The 21,716-nt window shown below is 68.1% G+C and overlaps 1 protein-coding gene across 7 annotated transcripts; it reads left to right on the top strand.

Moving 5' to 3' along the window:
* The first annotated feature begins 1,273 nt into the window (after window positions 1-1,273).
* NFIX (nuclear factor I X) lies at window positions 1,274-19,304 on the top strand. 7 transcript variants are annotated; one of them, XM_037407339.1, is made up of 11 exons: window positions 1,277-1,527; window positions 8,562-9,093; window positions 12,554-12,616; window positions 12,965-13,039; window positions 13,262-13,382; window positions 13,877-14,010; window positions 14,384-14,506; window positions 14,853-15,019; window positions 16,251-16,374; window positions 17,536-17,624; window positions 19,234-19,304. In XM_037407339.1, exons 1-11 carry the CDS (start codon window positions 1,297-1,299, stop codon window positions 19,246-19,248), a joined length of 1,674 nt encoding a protein of 557 aa, XP_037263236.1. In that variant the 5' UTR covers window positions 1,277-1,296; the 3' UTR covers window positions 19,249-19,304. The 7 variants fall into 7 exon arrangements, with proteins under 7 accessions (XP_037263231.1, XP_037263232.1, XP_037263236.1 ...); XM_037407334.1 differs by lacking the exon at window positions 16,251-16,374 and having other exon boundaries at window positions 1,274-1,527; window positions 14,960-15,019; XM_037407333.1 differs by lacking the exon at window positions 16,251-16,374 and having other exon boundaries at window positions 1,286-1,527.
* Window positions 19,305-21,716: the final 2,412 nt, after the last annotated feature.

Raw genomic sequence — 21,716 nt, 5'->3', positions numbered from 1 at the left:
CAGGACAGCAATGTCCCCCACGCCCAGAATAGTAGTGCCCCACCCCAAGACAGCAGTGTCCTGTGTCCCCCTCCCCAGGCCAGCCATGTGACCCCCCCAACCCGTGGCAGCAGCCCAGCATGGGGGAGGGCCACATCTGTGCCCACCCTCCCCTCCCCCACCCGGGGGGGCACAACAGCCAGGGAGACTGGCTGTTGGACACTGAGCCCCCCCTCCATTCCGGGTGTCCCCTCCAGCTGCTGTCCCCTGGCCCAGGGACCCCCGGAGGTGCTGGTGACACCAGGGTCATGCCAAGGCTGTGGGGCCTCACATGGCCCCTCAGGGACACGGTGGGGACACCACGGTGACAGCATCTCTGGCAGTGAAGGGGTGGCGGTGGTGGCAGTGGCAGTGCCAGCGCTGGCACCGGGTGGTGACAGATGGTGGAGGGACGCGGCCGCAGCCGGAATGACAGATGAGGCTGCCACCGTCACAGCCACCGCCACTGCCATCGCCACTGCCACTGTCACCCACACCGCAGTGGCACTGGTGCTGTCAGTGTCATCGGTGCTGGCACTGGTGTGGCACCAGCACCGGTAGTGTCATTGTCGTGGCACTGTCACTGTCACCGGCACTGCCACCACCACCAGCATTGTCACCAGCACTGTCATCATCATGGCACTGCCACTGTCACTGGTGCTGCTGTGGCACTGCTGCTGTCACTGTCATCGGTGCTGGCACTGGCATGACAGTCACCAGCACTGACGTTGTCATTGTTGTGGCACTGTCACTGTCAGCGGCACTGTTATTGTCATGGCACTGGCTCTGGTAGTGCCACCACCACTGTCATAGTCACCAGTGCTGCCATGCCATGACCACCAGCACTGTCACTTCCCCGGCACTGCCACCACCGCTGTCACGTCACTGCTACTGCAGTGGTCACTAAACCGTGTCACTCTCCCCACTGCCACCACCAGCACTGCCACTGCTGTTGTCACCGTCACCAGTGGGGACGCCCTGGGCCCCCTCACCTGGGCCAGTGGCTGCGGGATCTCTGCCCGGGGGGGGGGGGGAGCTGGGGGAGGGGCTGGGGGGTACCTGTGTCCCCCTGCATCCCCCCGTGCCCCCTGCTCCCCCCGTGTCCCCCCCACGTCCCCCCCCGTGTCCCTGAGTCCCTCCTGTGTCCCCATGTCCCCCCGCCCCCCCCTCGCGTCTCCCCCGTGTCCCTCCCGGCCGGGGCGGGGCGATCGCGGCAGGGGCGTGTCCACACAGGCGGGGGCGTAGCCGTCAATAGCGGGGGGCGGAGCCTCACCAAGAATGGGCGTGTCCGGGGCGTGGTCGAGAGGGGGCGTGGCCGGCGCGGCGCTTCCCGCGGCAAAAGTGCAGCGGGCGCCAACTTCGGGCAAACTTTCCCCGCGCGCAGCTGGTACCGGCACCCCCCCTCGGAGCCGGGACCCCCCCGGACCCCCGGTACCCCCGGACCTCCCCCCGCCATGCCCCCACGCGGCTGACACTGCCGCCATGTACTCCCCGTACTGCCTCACCCAGGTACGGCCGGTAACGGGGGGGGGGGGCCGATAACGGGAGGGGCGGCGGTACCGGGGGGGGGGGGGGACGGGACGGCCGGTAACGGGGAGGGGGCAGTAACGGGAGTGGAGGGGGGGGTGTCCTGTCGTGGTTTTGCTGTGCGCTGCAAGTGGTTGTTCACCCCCCTCCAAAAAAAGAAAAGAAAAAAAAAAAAGGGCTGCTGTGGGGAGGGGTGACGGTTACCGGTACCGGGAAGTGTGTGTGTGGGGGGGCTGCTCCGAGGCTGCCGCCCCCCCCAGTCGGTGCCTGTGGCCACGCGTCACGAGTGGCCGTGGGGCGGGGGGGCCTGTTGTGCTCATCCTGGTGCGGGTGAAACTGTGTCCCGAGCGGGGCAGCGCCCTGGGACCCCCCCCCAGCCGGTACCGTCGCGAAGCCCCTTCCCAGGGGGGAATGTGGGGGGAGGAGGTGGTTCAGGGTGGTCCCCCCCTGGCGAGATGGGGGGTGTCTGTCCCACGGGAGGTGTCACCCGTGGGATGGGGCCGTCAGTGCCCATGGGGTGTTTTCACCTGTGGACAGTGCCGGGTCGGGCTGAAAGGTTGTCCCGGGTGGTGGGGAGGGGGTTCCGTGGGGCTGGGCGAGGCAGAGACCTCCACGGGGGCACAAGGGCCGGGGGACACCTCGTCTTGGGGCGCTTTGTTGGGACGTTGCAGGGGACCGTGAGGAGTGGGGTGGCAATTGAGGGGTGTATGTGAGGAGTTGGGGGGGGGAGTGGGGGCAGTAGGCAGAGGCGTTGTCGGGAGATCCTGGGTGGGGGCATATTTTGGGTGCTGTGGCACGGGAGCTCCTATGGGGGTTCCCTGTGGGGGTCCCCACGGCCCCCCGAGGCTGCCCTGGCATCCCCCCAGGGTCCCACTTTGCTTGCTGGGGCAGCCTGCCCCCCCCCCCACCCCTGGCGGGCGTTGCTGTTGTTCCCCCCCCCACCTCCATTGCCCTTTTCTCCCGCTTTTCGGGGCGGTTTTGGCGGCCGGTTGCGTCTGGGCGGGCGGCCAGCAGCGCTTCTCGCAGCTTCGGCGCCCGCCCCACACACGCGTGTGCACGCGCCAGCAACACACCATTGCACATGCGTGTGCTCCTGCCTGCACACGCCAGCAACCCGCCACTAAGCCTGCCTGCCTGGACCGGTGCACATGTGTGTGCTCCTGCTTGCACGCCCCATTGCACGCGCAGCCGTTCACCTGTGTTGCCACTTCGGATTGTGCCTTGCACACATATGTGCTCTGCACATGCATGTGCACGCCCGCACTCTCGCACTGTACACACATGGATTGGCACACGTCTGTGTGGTGGCCTCGTGGGCCCGATCCTGCGTGTGCTGAAGCGTGTCAGGGTGCGTGCACGTGCAGGCACTGTGTGCTGACACGCGTGTACTCCCCCCTGCCCCCTTTTGGTTTTGAGCCAATTCTGGGGAGTTTTAGGCCGGTGCCACTATGTGTCATGTCCCCTGGCCTTGTGTCACCCTGGTGCTGGGCTAGGCCCCCAGCACACGCAGGATCAGGCCGCTGCCTCCAGCTGTGGGCACAGCTAGCGGCACGCATAGCAGCACCTACAGCAGGACGCATAGCGACATGTATAGCGGCACCTATAGCAGCATGTATAGCAGCAGCTCCTGCCGCTGGGAGCTTTGGCTGGCCAGGCACAAGCTGTACCTCCTCTGCCACTGGTGCCGTGCCAGCCCTTGGCCCTTATAGCCGCCGTATCCTATAGCCGATATAGCCTATAGCTGGCGTAACAAGCAGCGGTTCTGCCGTGAGCCCCCACAGCTGCACGCGTGCTCCCAGCCCTCGCTGGGGTGCAGCCCCTGGCTCAGCACCATGCTCTGGCTGTCGGTGCTGCAGCTGCTCGCTGGGCCAGGGTCCCCCCATGTCTCCCCAGGACCCCCCAGCTGGGGGTTCCCACCATGCAGAGCCACCCCCTGCCCCAAATCGGGCATGCCAGCGTGGTGTTGGTGGGTGCCATGCTTGATGCCGTGCCCGCCGCAGTGCAGAGCGCGCAGCGCTGCCAACGTGCACATCGCAGCATGAAATGTAATGTGGGTTTGGGCTTTGGTGTGGTGCATGCTATGTACATCCATGTACAGAACACGCATACCACATGTATGGGACAGGCACCACGTGCCCGGGGTGACAGACCCCAGCCAAGCGCAGTGCCTGGGCAGGACGTGGCGTCAGGGGATGGCGTGTGGCGCAGGTTTGGGATGAGCTCCAGTGCCTGCGGCATGGCACAGCCCAGCATGGCACAGCACTGCGGCACTGCTGGGGTACCTGGTAGCTTCAACTACACCAGTACCGGGACCCGCAGAGGGTGCAGAGCTGCTGGGGGGAGAGCAAGAGGTGCCCCAGCGCCCCCAAACTGCAGCCCCCCCAGCCTGTAGCTGGCCTGTATGGCGCCTATAGGGCCTGGCGAGGACTGGGGCGGCGACCTGGGCACCTATAGGCTATAGGGGCTGGAGCTTGCAAAGGGCTGCGGGTGCACAACGGGAGGTGTGGGGGTCATACATGTGTAACAGTGGGGATGTGCACACGTATGTTGTGTGGTGCAGGTGTGTGTGATGGAGAGAGGATGCACGCGTGTGTTATGGGGGCTGCAGATGCACATGTATGTAACAAGAGTACATGTACTGTGCATGCACCATGTGCATGATGTGCGTGCAGGCGACATGCACACGTGGCAGCTGCGCCTGCACGCTCGGTGCGTGTCTCCCCGTGCGGCGTGTGCGCAACATGTGTGCGCACTGCCTCCCACACCGCCTGTGCTGCATCCCTGCATGCGCCAGGTATGCGACACATGTGTGCAAGGTGCAGCCCATGCGTGCCCCTGCCAAGCGTGTGTGACAGTCCCGTGCCCCACGCGTGGCCGTGCGGGGCTGTGCCACCGGCTGATGCAATCAGTGCGGGGGAGGCACCACCCACCCCCGCACCCCACCCCCCCGCCACGTGCGAGGCACCTGGGGCTGTGCGAGGCGGAGGCGGGTGACAGGCGTGTGTGCCACTCTAGAGGGGGGTTGTACGTGTGTGTGGTGTGTGCTGCCCACGTGTGGAGCGGTTGTGCGCCATCATGCTGCATGTGCGTGGCGAGGTGTGTGTGCGTGCCCTGACATGCGTGATGAGGTGTGTGCGCGCACCCTGACACGCGTGGCGAGGCGTGTGCTTGGGCTTTGCTGCTGGCGCTGCTGCAGCCCCATGTTGCGGCACTTGTAGCTGTGCTGGTGTCCCCCCCCTCCCAATGTCCCCCCATGTCCCCTCTGTGTCTGCCCGCCCCCCCGCAGCCGTGGGGCTGTGCTGGCAGCATCAATAATGGAGGAGCCCTTGGCCAGGCTGGGGGGGCCGGGGGGACCCTGAATTATTGATGGGCCACAAAAAGCTTTCTTGGATGCCGCAGCACCGTGGGGCCCCCCCAGCCTGGCCTGGCAGGAGGCCACAGAGAGGGGGGTCGGGATGCTGGGGTCCACTCTGGGGAGGGAGCAGGCTTTGGGAGGGGGGGGCTGCCCGAGAGCCTGGGTCCCCACCCCCGCTTGGTGGAGGCTGGGGTCGGGGGGGGGGGGAGGGGGGTACGCCTGGACGCCTGCGTCCGCTGGTGCCAAACTACATCGGCCCCACGCCCTGCGGCGCTGCCTTGAGCTGCTGCAGCGTCTGCCCCCACCCTCCGGCGCCCGGCACCCCCCCAGCCCCCCAGCCCGATCTGGGTGCGGGGGTCCCGTCCCTGGTGCTGCGCTGGGGGCAGGTCCCGGCCAGCCGGGCTCCCCTCGAGCGGGCTGGGTCCTCCACGTGGCTGCGGGCAGGGTGGCAGGCAGGCGGCTCCCTCCGGGCAGACTGCATGCCTGGCGCCCCCCCAGCATCATGGGTGCCCCCCCCCCGCCCCAAGCACCAAGGTCCCTGCCAGAACCATCCGGCACATTCTCCCTGAGGCCACTGAAGCGCCTGGTCCCCCCAGCCCCACACATAACCGTGGTCCCGGCCGGCCTGCGCCTGGGGTCCCTCGTGGTTACGTCCCCCCCGCCCCAGCCGGAGGGTCCAGGACGCCCCTGGCTCGTCCGCCCCCACCACAGCTGCCCCCCCCCTTGCACAGGAGGGTCTTGGCAGCGGCGTCAGGGGCCGCCGGGGGGATTTTTGGCGGCAATTCCGGCTGTTTCGGGCTGTTTTCTCTCGCGGCGAAGCCGAGGGCCGGGGGGAGCTGGCAGCGGCGCGGGAGGGCGGGCACTGCTGGGCCGGGGGGGCTGTGTTGGGGAGGGGGGTGGGGTGGGGGGGGTGGGTTTTTTTTTCTTTTTTTTTTTTCTCTTTTTTCCCCTCTTTTCTGTTTTTTCTGGGCTTTTCCCTCCCGCTCCGGCGCCGCCCCCCCTGCCGCCGCGCTGGCGCTTTGCCGGGCGCTCGCAGCTGTGGACGCGGCGACGTGGCTTCGCCCGAGACTGCGGCTCAATGCGGGGCCGGCGCAGCCAATGGCAGCCCGGCGGCACCAGGGCCAGACCCCCCCTCAGCGCGGTCCCTGGCCCCTCGGGGGGGACCCTGGCCCCAGGCAGGGACCCCGATGCCTGGGCACAGCCCTGTGGCCAAAGCTCTAGATCCTTCCTTGCTGGACCTGGCATCCCAGGGCGGGGCAGGGAGGGGACCCAGGCGTTCGGGAGGGGACCCAGGCGTTCAGGCACCCTCCCCGTGCCCGGGTGGGTGCTGGTGGGCTCCAACACCTGGGGCTGCTGAGCCCACTTGGGGCGGGGGGTGTCTGGGTAGGAGGGGGCCTCGATGCCTGGGTCCCCGAGCCCCGTTGGGAGTGGGCTGTAGGGTAGGGAGGGGACCTGGGTAGGTCCTCTGCACCCAGTTGGGAGGGGGCTGTAGGGTGGGGAGGGGGCTCTGATGCCGGGTTCCCCCCCCAACCCCAGCCCCCACGGGCGGCCAGGCCAGAGGCACCATGAGCAGGGCTGATGTGTGTGACGTGCGACCCCTCGTGTGAATCACGACGCCTCATTCGAGCACCCTGGGCAACCTCAGAACCCCCTCCGTGCCCCCTCTACCCCCGCCCCCCCTCCCCCCCGGTACCGGTACCACCACATCCTGTTCCATGCCTTTTGCAAAGCACAGTGGGAATGGGGGCTGGGGAGCGCACCCCCCCCACTGCGGTTTTGGGGTGAAACCCGTGAGGTTTGGGGCTAGTGGGATGTGGGCACACAGAGCCTCCCCCTGCTCTGATGACAAAATGCCCAAATTTTGTGGGTTTTTTTATTTTGCACAGAGGGAATTAATTATCGGGGGGGGGGGCAGGGGGTTGGCTCCGAGTGCTGCGTCGGGATTTGGGGGCAGAAATGGAGGATTTGGGCCGTTGATGCTGGGGAAAGCGGCCAAAATCGGGGCCCCCCCCCCCCCCCCCCCCCCCCCCGGGGTGTGTCTGGAGGGGGGCGGGGCACGGACCCCCTCGGACTCCCAGGATGGGCCCCTGGTGTCAGCGCGGTCCCTGGCGTCCTCGCTCGACCCCCTTGCCTTGCACGAGGCTTTTGCACGACGGATTTTGCAGGAGGGTCGTGCCCCCCCCCCGATAATTTTGGGTGCAGATCCCCGTGTTTTGGCCGAACTGGGTGTGTGTGTGTGTGGTGTGCGTGCCCTCACGGCTGCGCTCTGTCCCGCTGACCCCCCCCTCTTCCCCCCCATCACTGTGTCCCGGCCCCGAACTCCGCCGCCCCCCCCCCCCTCCCCACCGCGGGTCCCGCCCCCCCGCTTCCACCAATAGGGTGGCCACTCCCCCCGCGCGCTGCGCTCCCATTGGCCGCCGCCGCGCCGGTCCCGGTGCCAAAAGGGGCCGCGGCGGCTCCGCGCGCTCCGCGCCCGGCGGCGGCGGCGGCTCCGGCTGCGGCTCCGCGGCGGCACCGGGACCCCCGCACCGGGACCCCTCCCCATCATTCCCCCCCCCTAATTTCTACCCAACCCCAGCAGGGACCCCCGCGACCCGCGCTGTCCCGCCAGCTGGGACCCGCCACCCCGCCCCGGTAACCGGGATCCCGGTATCTGACACCCCCCCACCCCCCGCAGTGTCCGCCCCCCGGACCCGCCCCCCCCCCCTCCCTTCACCGGTAGCCCCCGTTAACCCCTTCCCCCCGGTAGCGCCCCGTCCCAGTCCGTCCGCCCCCGGTTCTGCCCCGCCGGGGCCCGACTGGCAGCTGCCCACGGCCGGGATGAGCCGCCGCGATGGTACGGTCGGAACCGGCGGGGACGGGCAGCGGGGTCCGGGACCGGGATGGGGCTGGGGACCGACGGCACTAACGGGCAGGGACGGGGGACGGGGACCGGTGGCGCTGGCAGCCGATACAGGGGACGGGGGGTGGCACACCGGGGACCGGCAGGGGTCGGTGGCACCGGGCGCGGGGCTGGCAGCGGGGACCGGGACCGGGCAAGTGGCTTGGGGACGGCTTCGGGGGAGCCGAGCCCCGACGGCAGCGGGAGCATCACCGGGAGCCAGGCAGGGCCGGGGACCAGGGCTGGGGACTGGAGCCGAGTTGTCCCCGGGCTGGGCACACGGGAGCCCCGCGGGGCCGCACTGGCACCAAGGTCGGCAGCCGCCTCGTCTCCGGAGCCAACTGGGCACCAGAACCCCCGGTATGCACCCCCACCCGGGACGGGGCTGCCTCCTCCCCCCCCCCCCCCCCAGCCCCCCAGGACCACCCCGGGGGCCACATCCTGCATCCCTGGTACCCAGCAGCGCCCAGGGCAGTGCGAGCATCCCCAGGGGCTGGGACAGGGCAGAACGGGGGTGCCTCCAGGAGCACCCCCCACCATCCCCACAGACAGCCATACCGGGAGGGGGGGGGGGGAACAACCCCTGCCCAGCACTAGCACCCTGCAGCTTCCTACGCAGGATGGGACCATCCCCAGGGCTGCCCCCGCTGCGGTGCTGGGACCGCACATCCCCCCTGGGGAGCTCTGTGCGTGGGATGCCGGGGATGGGGGTGGGATCCCCCGGGGAGCTGCTGTGGGGGGCAGCCACCCCACTGATGCCCCCCACCCCCTACCCCACAGGATGAGTTCCACCCCTTCATCGAGGCGCTGCTGCCCCACGTCCGGGCCTTCTCCTACACCTGGTTCAACCTGCAGGCCCGCAAGCGCAAGTACTTCAAGAAGCACGAGAAGAGGATGTCGAAGGAGGAGGAACGTGCCGTCAAGGACGAGCTGCTGGGCGAGAAGCCGGAGGTCAAGCAGAAATGGGCTTCGCGCCTCCTGGCCAAGCTGCGGAAGGACATCCGGCCCGAGTGCCGTGAGGACTTCGTGCTGTCCGTCACTGGCAAGAAAGCACCCTGCTGCGTCCTCTCCAACCCTGACCAGAAGGGCAAGATACGCCGCATCGACTGCCTGCGCCAAGCCGACAAGGTCTGGCGTCTGGACCTGGTGATGGTCATCCTCTTCAAGGGCGTCCCGCTGGAGAGCACCGATGGCGAGCGCCTGGCCAAGGCACCGCAGTGCGCCAGCCCCGGCCTCTGTGTCCAGCCCCACCACATCGGCGTCACAATCAAGGAGCTCGACCTTTACCTGGCTTACTTCGTCCATGCACCTGGTGAGTAGGGGGCACAGTGGGGGGGTGGGCAGGGCATCTCCGGAGGGGCACAGAGGTCCCCACCATCCCTGCCGTGACGCCACAGGGACTGCCGCAGCTGGATCCTGCGCTGGGGCTGCGCTGGCTCCGTGGTTCTGCGCAGTCACCTGGGGGCCCCCCCTTTGCTCCATGCCCACCTGGGGTGGCCCTGGCCGGGGGCGCCATCCCCCGCGTGCCTCGCACAAAGCCGCGCCGTGTGCCAAAACACACGCCACGTGCCGCGTGCCAAGCCGTGTGCTGCACGCCGTGCCAGACTGCGCACCGTGAGCCATGCGCCGTGGGCGCCAGACCAAGCTCTGTGCCGTACTGGGCACTGGGCTCCACCGGGCACCCAGTGCCGTGCAATGCCATGGGACGGGCTCCCCGTGGATGCTTTTGTGCCGGCTGAGATGTGGGCGTGCGAGGGGCATCCGCCCCCGTGCCTGCGGGGCACCAGCAGTGCATACGCGTGTGCGCACAGTGCCAGGGCGGAGGGGGAATGCACGCGCAGTGCCGCAGGGGCTGCGATGGGGACAGACGTGTGCATGGGGTGGGGGGCATGGGGGGGTGTGCATGTGCCAGCGGGGGACACCAAGCTGGACACCTGGTCCCATTTTTCCTGCTAGTGGGAGGCATCATTTTGCGGCTAAAGCAAGGGATTTTGGGTCACTTTACCAGTGGTCGGCCTCTAGGTGCCGGGGTCCTCACTGAGGGGCGGCTCAGACACCTTGGTCCCCCATGTGAATTGGGGAGGGGGGGTGGCAGGGTAAAGAAGAGGGCACGTTGGGGTGTGTATCCTTCGCTCCCACCCCCCCAAGACGAAACCCCTCCACAGGCCCATGTGCCAAATCTCAGCACGTCCGTGGGGGAGCCCTGCAGCCCCCCCCTCACCCCCCTAGCCCCCTCCCCTGCCTGCCTGGCGGGGCTCAAATCCCCAACGCAGCTCCCACCCGGCGCCGCCAAAATGGCCCCGGTTGGCACCGTGCCCCTGTGCTCGGCACGAGGCCCTGTACGCAGCCCTGGCTCCCCGCCCCCCTCTTTACCCCCCTTGCCCCCCCCCCCCTCCCCCCCCCCGCCTGGGGGCCCTTTGGCTGCTGCTGGCTGGGGGGGGCGCAGTGCCAAACCCCCCCCCCGTGCGTAAGATGGCGGCGCCTTTTGGCACCCGAAACGCGCTGCGGCACTGCAGCCCCATGGTGGGACCCTCCTGGGATGGGGGACACCCCCCCAAGTGCTGGAGACCCCTGTGCTACCATGTGTCACCCCCCTGCAATAGCCCCCTCTGTGCTGGGGACCCTCCAACATGTCTCTGGTCACGCGTGTGCCCCAGGGCCGTGCTGGTGGTGGCCCCCTTGCTGCCAACCTGCCCCATGGGGGGGGCACGCCCAGACACTGGCGTCCCTTTCCCTGCCAGGGGCTCAGGCTCTAGGCTGGGGGGGTCTATAGGTGTCCGTAGGGGTCTGCAGGCACCTGCAAGGGGGTCCCATAGGGTCTGTAGGTCTCTGAGGTCTCAGGTGGAGCTGTGGGGCTCTATAGGGCTCCACTAGGACCTCTGTGTCTGGGGCTCTATAGGGCTCTGTGAGGCTCTATAGGGCTTCTTGGGCTCTATAGGGCACCACTGGGACCCCCGTGTCTGGGGTTCTGTGGGGTGCTATAGGGTTCTGTGGGGGTTATTTGGCTCTGTGGGGCTCTATAGGGCTCTGTGAGGCTCTATAGGGCTTCTTGGGCTCTATAGGGCACCGCTGGGACCCCCGTGTCTGGGGTTCTGTGGGGTGCTATAGGGTTCTGTGGGGGTTATTTGGCTCTGTGGGGCTCTATAGGGCTCTGTGGGCTATGGGGCTCTATATGATTCTGCGGGTTCTATAGGGCTCTGCTGAGACCTCTATGTCTGGGGCTCTATTGGGTTCTGTGGGATCTGTGGGATCTGTGGAGCTCGATAGGGCTCTGCTGGCTCTATGGGGCTCTGCTGGCACCTGTCTCTTGGGCTCTGTGGGGCTCCAGGTGGGTCTGTAGGGCCCACAGGGCTGCAAGCAGCCATCGGGGTCTGTGTGGCTGGCGGGATCCATAGGGGCTGCGGGGGCTGCGCAGGTGACGGACGCAGCCGCTGCCGCCCGAGCGCCTGGCTCCGGGGGACGCAGGTGCGGGAGGGGGGGCCCCCACGGGGGGGTCAGGGCACAGCTGCCCAGTGGCACCTGAACCCCCCGCTGGGGCTGGGGACACAGGGACACTGTGGGGACGCTGTGGGGCTGGGAACCTACAGGGACGTGGCAGGGGGTCTTGCTGGGTCCAGTTTGGAGGCAGGGAAACTGAGGCATGGGATGGGGGGGGGCTGAGGGAAGGGGGTCTGGGGGCCTGCTCAGGCTCCAGGCATCCAGGCTCCCCCCAGCTCACAGGACCCCCTGCTGGGTCTCCCCGAGTCTGGGGGCTGCGGGAGGACACAGGCGTCTGGGTGGGCAGTGGGGGTAGGGCGGCACACGCCCGCCACGCGACCCCCCTGCAGAGGTCGTGACCCGGCACGCGCCCTGCTGACCCCTGACCCCACAGGGTGATGCAGCAGGGCCAAAAGGGGGGAGGGGACCTGGCCTCCTGCCCCTCCCTGGCTCGGATGCCTGGGTCCCTGGGATGGGGGGGGGGACTTGGTACCCCGGGGGGGTGGTGATGGGGAGGTGTTGGGAATGGGGGGGAGGGGGGGGTGGTGTGTGTGTCAAGGCGAGGGTGGGACGCCCTGGCATTGGGGGTGGGGGTGTGAGGGGGACCCAGGTGTCTGAGGCAGATGGTGGTTGCCACTGGGGTGGGGGGGTGGGTGGGGGCAGGGGGGAAGGCGTGCGGGAGGGTGCTGGGGGGGGACCCAGGCGTCCAGGTGCCCCCCCACAACCCCGACTCGGTGCAGACAATGGCTGCTTTGTTGGCGCTGCCCGTTGGCGGGGGGCCAGTGCATTCCTGGCCCCCAGCCCGGCCCCACGGCGGCCCCCAGCCCCCCCCAGCCTGGCCCAACCCGGCCCCCTGCCAGCCCTGGCCCCCCCCCCCGGCCCCCTGCGGCTGCTGCACATGCCCCCCCGCCCATCACCCAGCCAAGGGGCACCCACACACCTGGGTCCCCTCGGGGGAGGGGGGGCGGGGGAGGTGGTGGCACCCAGATGCTTGGGGCCTGTATGGGGAGGGGGGGGGGGCACCTGGACGCCTGGGTCCCCCACAGGGTGGGGGTTGGGAGAGGGGAGCTGCCCAGGCGCAGCTGAGGTCCCGGCGGACGTTCACCTCAAACGACCCCGCGGGAACAAGGGGCCCTTCAGTGCTGGGACCCGGGTGGCCAGGACTGCCCCTCCCCCAGGGTGGGGCGAGGACCCCAGACTCCGGATCCCAGGGGGTGGAAGGGGGGGGGGGCGGGGGGAGCCCAGACTCTGGGGGGGGATCCCGATGTCCGGGCCTGAGCCCGTCCCTCCCACAGACTCCGGACAATCTGACAGTTCAAACCCCCAGGGAGACGCGGACATCAAACCACTGCCCAATGGTAAGCCCCCCCAGTGCCCTCCCGCAGTCCCCAGGACCCTCGCTGTGCTCCCAGTGCCCCCTCTCACGGTCCCCTGGACCCTCCCCGTGCCCCCAGTGCTCCCCCTGGACCCTCCCAGTGCCCCCTCCCACGGTCCCCTGGACCCCCCCAGTGCTCCCAGTGCCCCCCTGCGGTCCCCTAGACCCTTCCAGTGCTCCCGGTGCTCCCCCTGGACCCTCCCAATGCTCCCAGTGCCCCGTCCTGTAGCTCCCTAGTGTTCCAGTGCCCCCCTTCAGCACCCTCTGTCCCCGTGGTGTTCCTGTGCCCCGCCCCCAGCGCGGTGTCCCCCCATGTGTCCCATGTCCCCAGGGCACCTGACCTTCCAGGACTGCTTCGTGACGTCGGGCGTCTGGAATGTGACGGAGCTGGTGAGGGTGTCCCAGAGTAAGTGGGGACACTGGGGGTGGATGGGGTGGGACAGGGTGACACGGAGGGGAATGATGGGGAATGTGGGGGCAGGGAGAGTGATGGGATGGGACGTGATGGGGACAGGAGGCAGGAGTGTTGTGGGAATGGGGGGAGGCATGGGAAATGGAGACATGGGGGACACAGGCGTGGCTCTGGGGGGATCTCGTGTGGGTCCCCCATGTCCCCCATGTCCCCCAGCCCCTGTGGCGACGGCATCAGGCCCCAACTTCTCGCTGGCTGACCTGGAGAGCTCGGGGGGCTACTACAACATCAGCCCCGTCGCCCTTGGCCGCCGACCCCTGGGGCCCCCTGCCGCCAGGTACCCTGGGACTCCCCCCATAACCTTTGGGACCCCCCCCCTGCCCCCCATAACTCTTGGGAGTTACGGATTCCCCTGTAAGTCTTTGGACACCCCCCATAACTCTTGGGAGCCCCACCATTACCGCATGGGACCCCACCATAACTCATGGGACCCCCTGTAACCCCACAGGACTCCCACATAACCCTGTGAGGTCCCCCCATAACTCCTAGGACCCCATAACCCCCTTGGCCCCCCCGGAGCCCCCCATTATAACGTGGTAAGCCCCCTGGGACCCCCTCAGGATCCCTCTAACCACCTGAGAGCCCTCCAGGATACCCTATACCCCCCCAAACTGGGCACCCTCCAGGACTCCCATACATCCCAGTGTCCCCAGTGCGGGTGATGCTTCAGTTCTTGGTGGGTGATGCTGTGTTGGGGGGGGGGGCGGGGGGAACCCCTATCCCTGGGGAATGACCCTCCCATCCCCGGAGGTGACACTCTTGTCCCGGCAGTGGCCCGAAGCGCCCCAAGGCGCTGGACGAGGGGGACCTGGAGGGTCCCGGGGATGACGTCTTCTACCCCGGGCCGGGGCGATCCCCAGCCCCTGGCAGCAGCCAGGGACCCTGGGGGGGGGACGTTGACACTGGTGGGTGATGCAGGGGACATGGGGGCGTGTGGATGTGGGAGGGGGTGACAAGGGGGATCGGGGGGGTGCAGTGGGTCCCTAGGGGTGGATGGGGATATGAGTGGGTGATAAAAGGACGGGGGGGAGCGTGGGCAATAAAGGGCAAAGGGGGGCTACAGGGGCGCAGGTGACTTGGGGAGGGAGTGCGGGGTGGTGTTGGGAGCCAGGGGGGTTCCCTGAGAGCTGGGGGGGAGGGTGGGTGGTGCTGGGAGGCCTGAGGAGGGGACATTGGGGTGTGGGAGAAATCTGGGGGTACAGGGGGGGTAGGTGGTCCCCAGTGGGCCATGGGGGTGCTGGGGTCCGGGTGCCCCCCCGACCCCCCCGGCCCCCCCAGGCCCGGCAGCGCTGAAGAAGTCGGGAAAGTTGGATTTCTGCAGTGCCCTGTCGGGGCACGGGGCTGCCCCCCGCATGGCCTTCGGCCACCACCCCCTGCCTGTCCTGGCTGGCGTCCGCCCCGGTGAGACCCCCCCGCCAAGGACAACCCCCTCCCCCCCCAGGGAGCCCACCCACCCCCAGCACCCTGCGCCTCTCCCAGGGGACCCCCTCTGCATTGCCTCACCCATCCATGCCCCCCATCCCCCCAAGCTCCTCGGGACCCCCCGGGTGGTAGGGTGACCCCTGGGTCCCACCTGAGCAAACACGGCTCTGGCAGCAGGGGAACACTGGTGGGGGGTGGAAATCCTCGGACACTTGTGCCCTGTCCCCGTGGCCATACTCCTGGGAGGACTTGGGACCCCTTCCCTGTGTCCCGCGTTCCCTGGGGGTCCCGCGGCTGCCCGGGCTGGCGCTGAGGGTTCTTGCAGGCAGCCCGCGGGCCACGGCCTCGGCGCTGCACTTCCCGTCGGGGTCCCTCCTGCCCCAGTCGAGCCCCTACTTCGCCCACCCCACCATCCGCTACCACCACGGGCAGGACTCGCTCAAGGACTTCGTCCAGTTCGTCTGCGCCGACGGTGCCGCCCAGGGCCCCCAGGTGGGATGGGGATGTGGGGAGTGGGACACGCAGGGGACGCTCGGGGGGACAGGGATGCTGGGGGGTGTGCGCGGGCGGAGGGATGTAGGGAGACAGTGATGGGGGACGTGCCGATGTGGTGATGCTGTGGGAGTCTAGGGGGTGCTGACAGCCCTCCCCCTCGCCCCGTCCCATGCTCTTGTCTGACCCTGCACTTGGGGATCTGCGGGGATGGAACCAGTGTTGCGACTAATGCCAGGACCAGTACCAGGCACTGGGACCAGTCTGGGTGCCAGGACCAATGCTGGGACTAGTGCTGGGTGCTGGGACTAGTGCCAGGCGCTGGGGCCAGTCTGGGTGCCAGGACCAATGCTGGGACCAGTACCAGGCACTGAGACCAGTCTGGGTGCCAGGACCAATGCTGGGACTGGTACCGGCCACTGGGACCAGTCTGAGTGCTGGGACCCGTGCTGCGACCTGTCTGCATGCTGGGACCAGTGCTGGGACCAGCGCCAGGCACTGGGATCCGTGCTGGGGCCAGTGCCAGAACCAGTCCAGGCACTGGGGCTAGTCCAGATGCTGGGATCAGTGCTGTGCGCTAGGACCAGTGCCGGGACTAGTCCAGTTGTTGGGACCAGTGCTGGGACCACCAGTGGGGTCACTGGGACCGGTGGGGTCGCTGGTCCCTGCGCAGCTCCCGGGGGACCACCGAGGCGCCCGGTCTCCGTGGCAGTGTGTGCCCATGGGGGCGGGGCCTGTATGCAAATGTAGCGGCAGGAGACGGAGCCTGTGCAGGGTAGTTTCCCTGGAGGCAGGGATTGTATGCAAATTAGGACGCGGAGGTGGGACCCGCACAAGGCACATCCCCGGAGTTGTGGCCTAGATGCAAATGACTGTCAGGAGGTGGAGCCTGTATGCAACTGAGGCGCAGAGGCGGTGCCGGAGTGCAAATTGATGGACTTTTTGCAAATAAGGCCATAGGGGCGGGGCTGTCATGCAAATACAGTAACAGAGGCGGAGCTTGTATGCAGATGTGCCCGGGCAGCCGCGCTGCCTGTAGCGGAGGGGCCAGGACCGGGGTGACGGGGACCCCCACGCTGGGACAACCCCCCCCCCCCCCAAACCCCTGGGGACTCTCCCCCCTCGCGAACCCGTGTCCCCTGTGCCACCGCCCCCTCCCCATGACACCGTGCGGCCACCCCCAACCTGGGGGGTCCCCCCCGGGGTGCCCGTCACCGTGTTCTCGTTGCAGCCGTGCGGGGCACAGGGTCGGGCCGGGGGGGCTACGGGGGCCCCCCTGGCCCGACCCTTGCCCCTGCCCCCGCCGGAGCCCAAAGCCCCCAGCGGCCCCCAGGGCGGAGCGCCCGCGGCACCCCGTAAGTCCCCAGCACCTGCACCCCACTGCGCCCCACTGCACCCCACTGCACCCGCAGCCGGGACCTGGGCCGTGGGGGGAGGGGGGTCAGCCGTTGTGGGGGGGTGCAGGAGTGGGGCACGGAGGGGGGAAGCAGTGGGGTGTGTGGGGGTTGCTGGAGCAGTGGGGTGCAGGGGTGCCATGACAGGGTGCCCGGTCGTGGGGGGGCACAGCAGTGGGGTGCAGTGGGGTGCAGGTGATGCAAGTGGTGACAGTGGCCCTGGGGCGACCCGGCGGTGGCACAGGCAGGCGTGGGATGGCACCGAGGACATGGGTGGCACCGAGGTGACCCCCAGGGTTGGGGCGGGGGTGAGGGGGTGGGGGCAGCAGGTGACCGGGGTGGTGAGTGGGGTGGGGGTGGTGGGTGAGGTGGAGGGGGGTGGTGGTGACGGTGACGGGGCGGGGGCGGGGTGTGTGTGACACAAGGTGACAGGGTGACCCGGCCCGGCTGCCCATGCATTATCACCTTCTCCGCATCGTCATTGCTGTCACCGTCCCCCATCACAGTCCCCTGACCCCGGGCACCTCCGCCATGGCCCTGCCGGCGCCTCATCACCCCATTTTCAGTTTGTTTTACCCCTTTTCCATTTTTCCCTGGTTTTACCCCATTTTCGGTGAGGGGGGGCGGTTGGGGGGTGGGGGGCACAGGCTGCCCAGTCCCTTGTGCCGGCGGGGGGGCTGGATGCCTGGGTCCCCTGTTGGGGGTGGGGGGGGCACCAGGATGGCTGCAGTTCCTTCTGGCTCCACCCTTGGGGCGGGGGGGGGACATGGGGGGGGTCCCCACAGGTAAGTACTGTTGGGGGGGAGGGTGTCCCATGGGAGGGGAGTCCTGGTGCTGCATGAGCACCCCCTCCCTGAACCCCTGTGCAGGGGAGGCTGCACACGCGCAGCCCTGGATGCACACGTGTGTGGTCACACATACGTGGCCTCACCCTGTGCACACATGTGTGCAGCCACGTGCACGTACATGCACACATGTGTTCCCCTGCCCCATGGCTTCTCATGGGGAGGGGGCGGGTGGCATTCCCTGGGGTGTCCCCCTCGGCGGGGTCTCAGCACGCCTGTGTGGCGTGTCACACGCCTGTGCCACGCGTGGGCTGGGCTGAGCCCGCTCTCCCTGCAGCATTCGCAGCGTCAGGCACCGCCGCTGCCCCCCGCCTTGTCGGCCTCGGACCCCGCGACGGCAACTTTCTGACCCTCCCCCAGCAGCAGGTAGGACCCTCCCCCCCCCCCCCAAAACACTTGTGGGTCCCTTCCCAGACACTGGGGTCCCCCCCCATGCTCATGGCCCCTCCCCACTTGTGGGTACCCCCAACCCGTGGGTCCCCTCCTAGACACCTGGTTCCCTTCCCCCCATGGGTCCCCTCCACGGGAGGGGACATGCAACGAGAAACGTGGTTCCCCCCTACACTTGTGTGTCCCCTCCCAGCGGGGGTGCGCGGGGGTGTCCCACTCGTGGGTCTCCCCAGTGCTTGCAGGTTTGTGTCCCCCCAACTATGGGTCCCCTCCTGAACACCTGGGTCCCCCCGTGGCCCCCCCTTGGACATGTGTGTGTGTCCCCCGCTCACACGTCTCCTCCCAGACACCCCTCTGTGTGTGTCCCCCCAACTTGTGGGTGTCCCCCAACGTGTGCGTCCCCTCCCAGACACGTCCCCCTCCCATGTCCCCCCCCACTCTTTTGTCCCTCCTACTCTCATGTCCCCCCCACTCTTGTGTGTCCCCCCACTCTCATGTCATGTCCCCCTTACTCATGTGTCCCCTCTCAGACACATGTGTGTCCCCCACTTGTGTATGCCCCCACTCTCCTGCCCCTTCCCCTCCCCAGCCACACCCCAACACCCCTGCCCCCAGCCCTGCCCCTCCCGCCCACCGTGGGCTAATTAGGCAGGTAATAAGAAACAACCCTCCAGCCCCCAGCTGCCAAACTGGGAGGCACTGGGGGGACTGGGACCCCCCCCATCCCGCCTGACTCGTCTGGTTGCCGGGGGCAACGAGACATGATGTCATTGTTGGGCCTTGCTGGGAACAATGGAGGGGTGGGACCCTGCCCCAGCGTTGCCATGGCAACCTGCACCCCCATCACCGTGGCACCGTGGGCCAGGGGTCATGACCCCCAGCAGGGCACCCCATTGGCCCCCGGCTCCATGGCACGACGCCCGATTGGCTGCCTGCCCTGTGGTGGCAGCTTCTGATTGGCTGGCGCTGGAGAGCAGGGCGTGGAGCCAATAGGCCAGTGGGGGGGCCCCAGGGCTGATGGCCAATGGGGGGCCTCAGCGGGCCAGCTAGGTGTTGCCTGATTGGCTGGCAGTAGCAGGCAGGAGGGGGAGGAGCTAACAGCGGATTGGCTGGCACCTTTGAGGCCTTGGCAGGCTGCTGGCGCTGCGGCGGGCAGCTGTGCTCTGATTGGCTCAGCTTGGTGGTGCGGTGGCTCGGTAGCCAATGGCATGGTGGTGCCGTGCCCCGGTTGGCACGCGGTGCTGGGTGGGGCCCTCCGACCCCCCCCCCCCCCGACCCCCCCAACCCTCCCCCGCCCCCGCTCCGACCCCATGTGCCTGCCTTGAGGCAGGGGCCACCACCCGGACACCTGGGCCCCTCAGGCACATGGGACCCCCTCAGTGTCACAGGTGGGGCCTGACTGCCTCACGAGGGCCTGAGCCCCCCCCAGCGTGGGTCCCACCACCAGCCCCCCAGTTACCCCTGTTGCAGCCCTCAGGAATGCTGGGAGGATGTTGGGGGGATGCTGTGGGTCTGGGGGGAACCATGGGCTTAGGGTAGCCCCTCCTGCACTACTCACCCCTCCCCCCCCCAATTTTTCCACCAGTCCTGGTTCCTCTGACGCTGCCCCCCGGACGAGGAGAAACCGCCCGGAAAAAGGAGAAAAAAAGAAAAAAAAAAAAAAAAAGCCGCAGCCCCCCTCGGCCCCCCCCTGCCACCGTCCGCCCCCGGGGGGGCCCCAGCTCCCCCCCGACGTGGATGAGGGTTCGGCCTCTCTGATGTCCCCAAACCCCCCAGCCTCCCCCCCCGGGATCCCGCCCCCCCCCCCCCCCCCCCCCCCCCCCCCCCCCCCCCCCCCCCCCAGTTCCTTCCCACCCCCGGCACAGACAGGGTCACCCTGGGCCCACTCAGGGGTGTTTGGGCCCCCCCCAGCCCTAGCCGGGGGTGTTTGGGCCCTCCCGCCCCAGCCGCAATTCAAGGGGGGACACATACACACGTATGAGGCACATGCATTTGCACATGTTTGCACATGTGTGTGCACGCCTGGCATTGTGTGGTCACACTACGCACGCACACACGCCTGCGCACCCCCACCACCACATACACTCCCCCCAACCCCTGACCTCGAACCCAACCCCGACCGCCCCAGCTCTGCGCATGGTCACACGTGTGCACCCCCGCCCCTGCACATGCGTGTGCCCTGGTCACCAGCACTCGCACACGCACCGTACACGCATGTGCAGGGGGCTCCCTTGCTGCAGGCCAGCGAGTGGGGCCAGGGGGGCCTGAAACACCCTGAATCCCTTTAAACACACACACCATACCCCTTCCCCGGCTTTGGGGTCCCCTCTCCCCTGCCCCCCAGCTCATTTTTTTAATTAAGTGCAATTACCCCCGGGCGAGGCCCCCCCTCCCCCCCTTGGGGTCAAACTCCTGCGTTTTGGGGTCCAACCCCATTTAGGGTCAAACCCCCCCCCTTTCCTCTGGGTTGGGGGTCAAACCTCCCCCGTTTTGGGTCAGACCACCCCATCTGGGGCCCATCCCCCTTTTGGGGTTCATTGTTCATTCTTCCCTCCCCCCTTTTTGGTCCAGTCTCCACACTTGGGGACAACACCCCCCCCACCCCACCCCCCACCCGCCATTGTGGGTTGTCCCCCCCCTCCTCTGAGGTTGAACTCCCATGTTCAGGGTCAAGCCCCCCCCCCCCTCCATTTAATGCCCCCCCCAGGGTCAAACTCCCCCCCTCCCCCTCTGGGGGTCAAACCTCCCATTTTGGGGTCAAACCCCCTCTTTCACCCCTCCCCCAGCTCTCCAAGTGCTTTTTTTGGGGACCCCCCCCAATTTTCCTTGATTTTGCCCATGGGAGTGCCCCCTCCGGTGATTTTCTGTTTTTTATTATTGTTTTTGGGTAGTTTTGCTCTGGCCCCGCATTTGCAGGGTTCCCGGGGTCCCCAATTCCCACCATGGGGCCCACGACTGGGGTGGTGGCAGCCGGGGGGGAGTCTGGGGGCATTTTGCTCATTTTGGGGGTTTTCTGCACCTTCTGCTAATTTTGGTGTCAGGGGGATGGGATGGGGCCCCACCCACCCACCCCCCGGGGCAGTTTTGGGGCGTCCCCTCCCCGGCCCCCGGGTTTTGGGGTCATATGGACCAAAATTGCATTTGCCTTAGACCCCCCCGTGTGCCTTCCCGCCCCCCGGAATGGGCCCCCCCAAACCGGGGACAATCATTAGGGCCCCTGTTTTGGGGACCCCCACTGGGGTGAACCCCTTTTTTGTGGCCCCCTCCCCCAGGTTTTTGGGACCCCCCCCACCCCCGGGACCCCTCCCACCAGCAGTGCCCCCCCCCCCCGGGAATCAGGCCCCTCCCCCAATTTTAGGGTTCCCCCCATTTTGGGGCCCCCAGTTAGGGGCCTCCCACCAGCAATGGGGCCCCCAACATTTGGGGACCCCCCACCAGCAATGGGCCCCTCCCCGGGCAGTGGGACACCACCCCTCCCCCCCCCAATTCTGGGTACCCCCATTTAGGGACACCCCCACCCCCCTCCACAAGCCGTGGGGGAGGGATGCGATGTTGTGGGGCGTCGCTCTCGGGGCCCCCCACACACCAGCGTTGCACATTTGGGGACCCCCACGTCGCCCCTCACACACACACCCCCCCGCACGTGGTAGTGACGTCATTTCCCGTTGGGGTGGGTCGGCCCCTCCCCCCAGACCGAGGAGAGAAGGAACCCCCCCCCCCCCCCCAAAGGCGCTGCCCGCGAGCGGGAAAGAGGAAAAATCCGCGGAAAAAGGGGCAAAAAGACAAAAAAAAGGAAATAAAGTGTCATACCCGCCCCGCCCCGCCTCGGCCCGGGGGGGGGAGGGGTCCCGGGGGGGCGGGGTGGGGGGATGGGGGGGGTTCAGGAGATGGGGGGGGCAGGGGTTGTCCTCGTGGTCGCGCCGGCAGCATCCGTGGTCCCCATAGCAACGGGGCGCCACGGGGATGGGGTCCCCATAGCGACCGTACCTGGGGCGATGGGGTCCCCTCACCGAGGGGAGGGGACGGGGGCAGCCTCAAAACTGGCCGATGGTTTTTTTCCGGGGGGGG

The sequence above is a fragment of the Falco rusticolus genome, chromosome 13 (assembly GCF_015220075.1).
Source record: "Falco rusticolus isolate bFalRus1 chromosome 13, bFalRus1.pri, whole genome shotgun sequence".
Lineage (NCBI taxonomy): Eukaryota > Metazoa > Chordata > Aves > Falconiformes > Falconidae > Falco > Falco rusticolus.
Note: the sequence above shows the minus strand (reverse complement) of the source record. Positions and strands in the feature narration are given on the sequence as shown.

Coding starts and splice junctions, on each gene's coding strand:
- NFIX (XM_037407339.1), top strand. CDS start 1,297: ATGGGCGTGTCCGGGGCGTGGTCGAGAGGGGGCGTGGCCGGCGCGGCG. Junction 13,040..13,261: donor GCTGGTGAGGGTGTCCCAGA/GTAAGTGGGGAC, acceptor CATGTCCCCCAG/CCCCTGTGGCGACGGCATCA. Junction 14,011..14,383: donor GGGGGGGGACGTTGACACTG/GTGGGTGATGCA, acceptor CGGCCCCCCCAG/GCCCGGCAGCGCTGAAGAAG.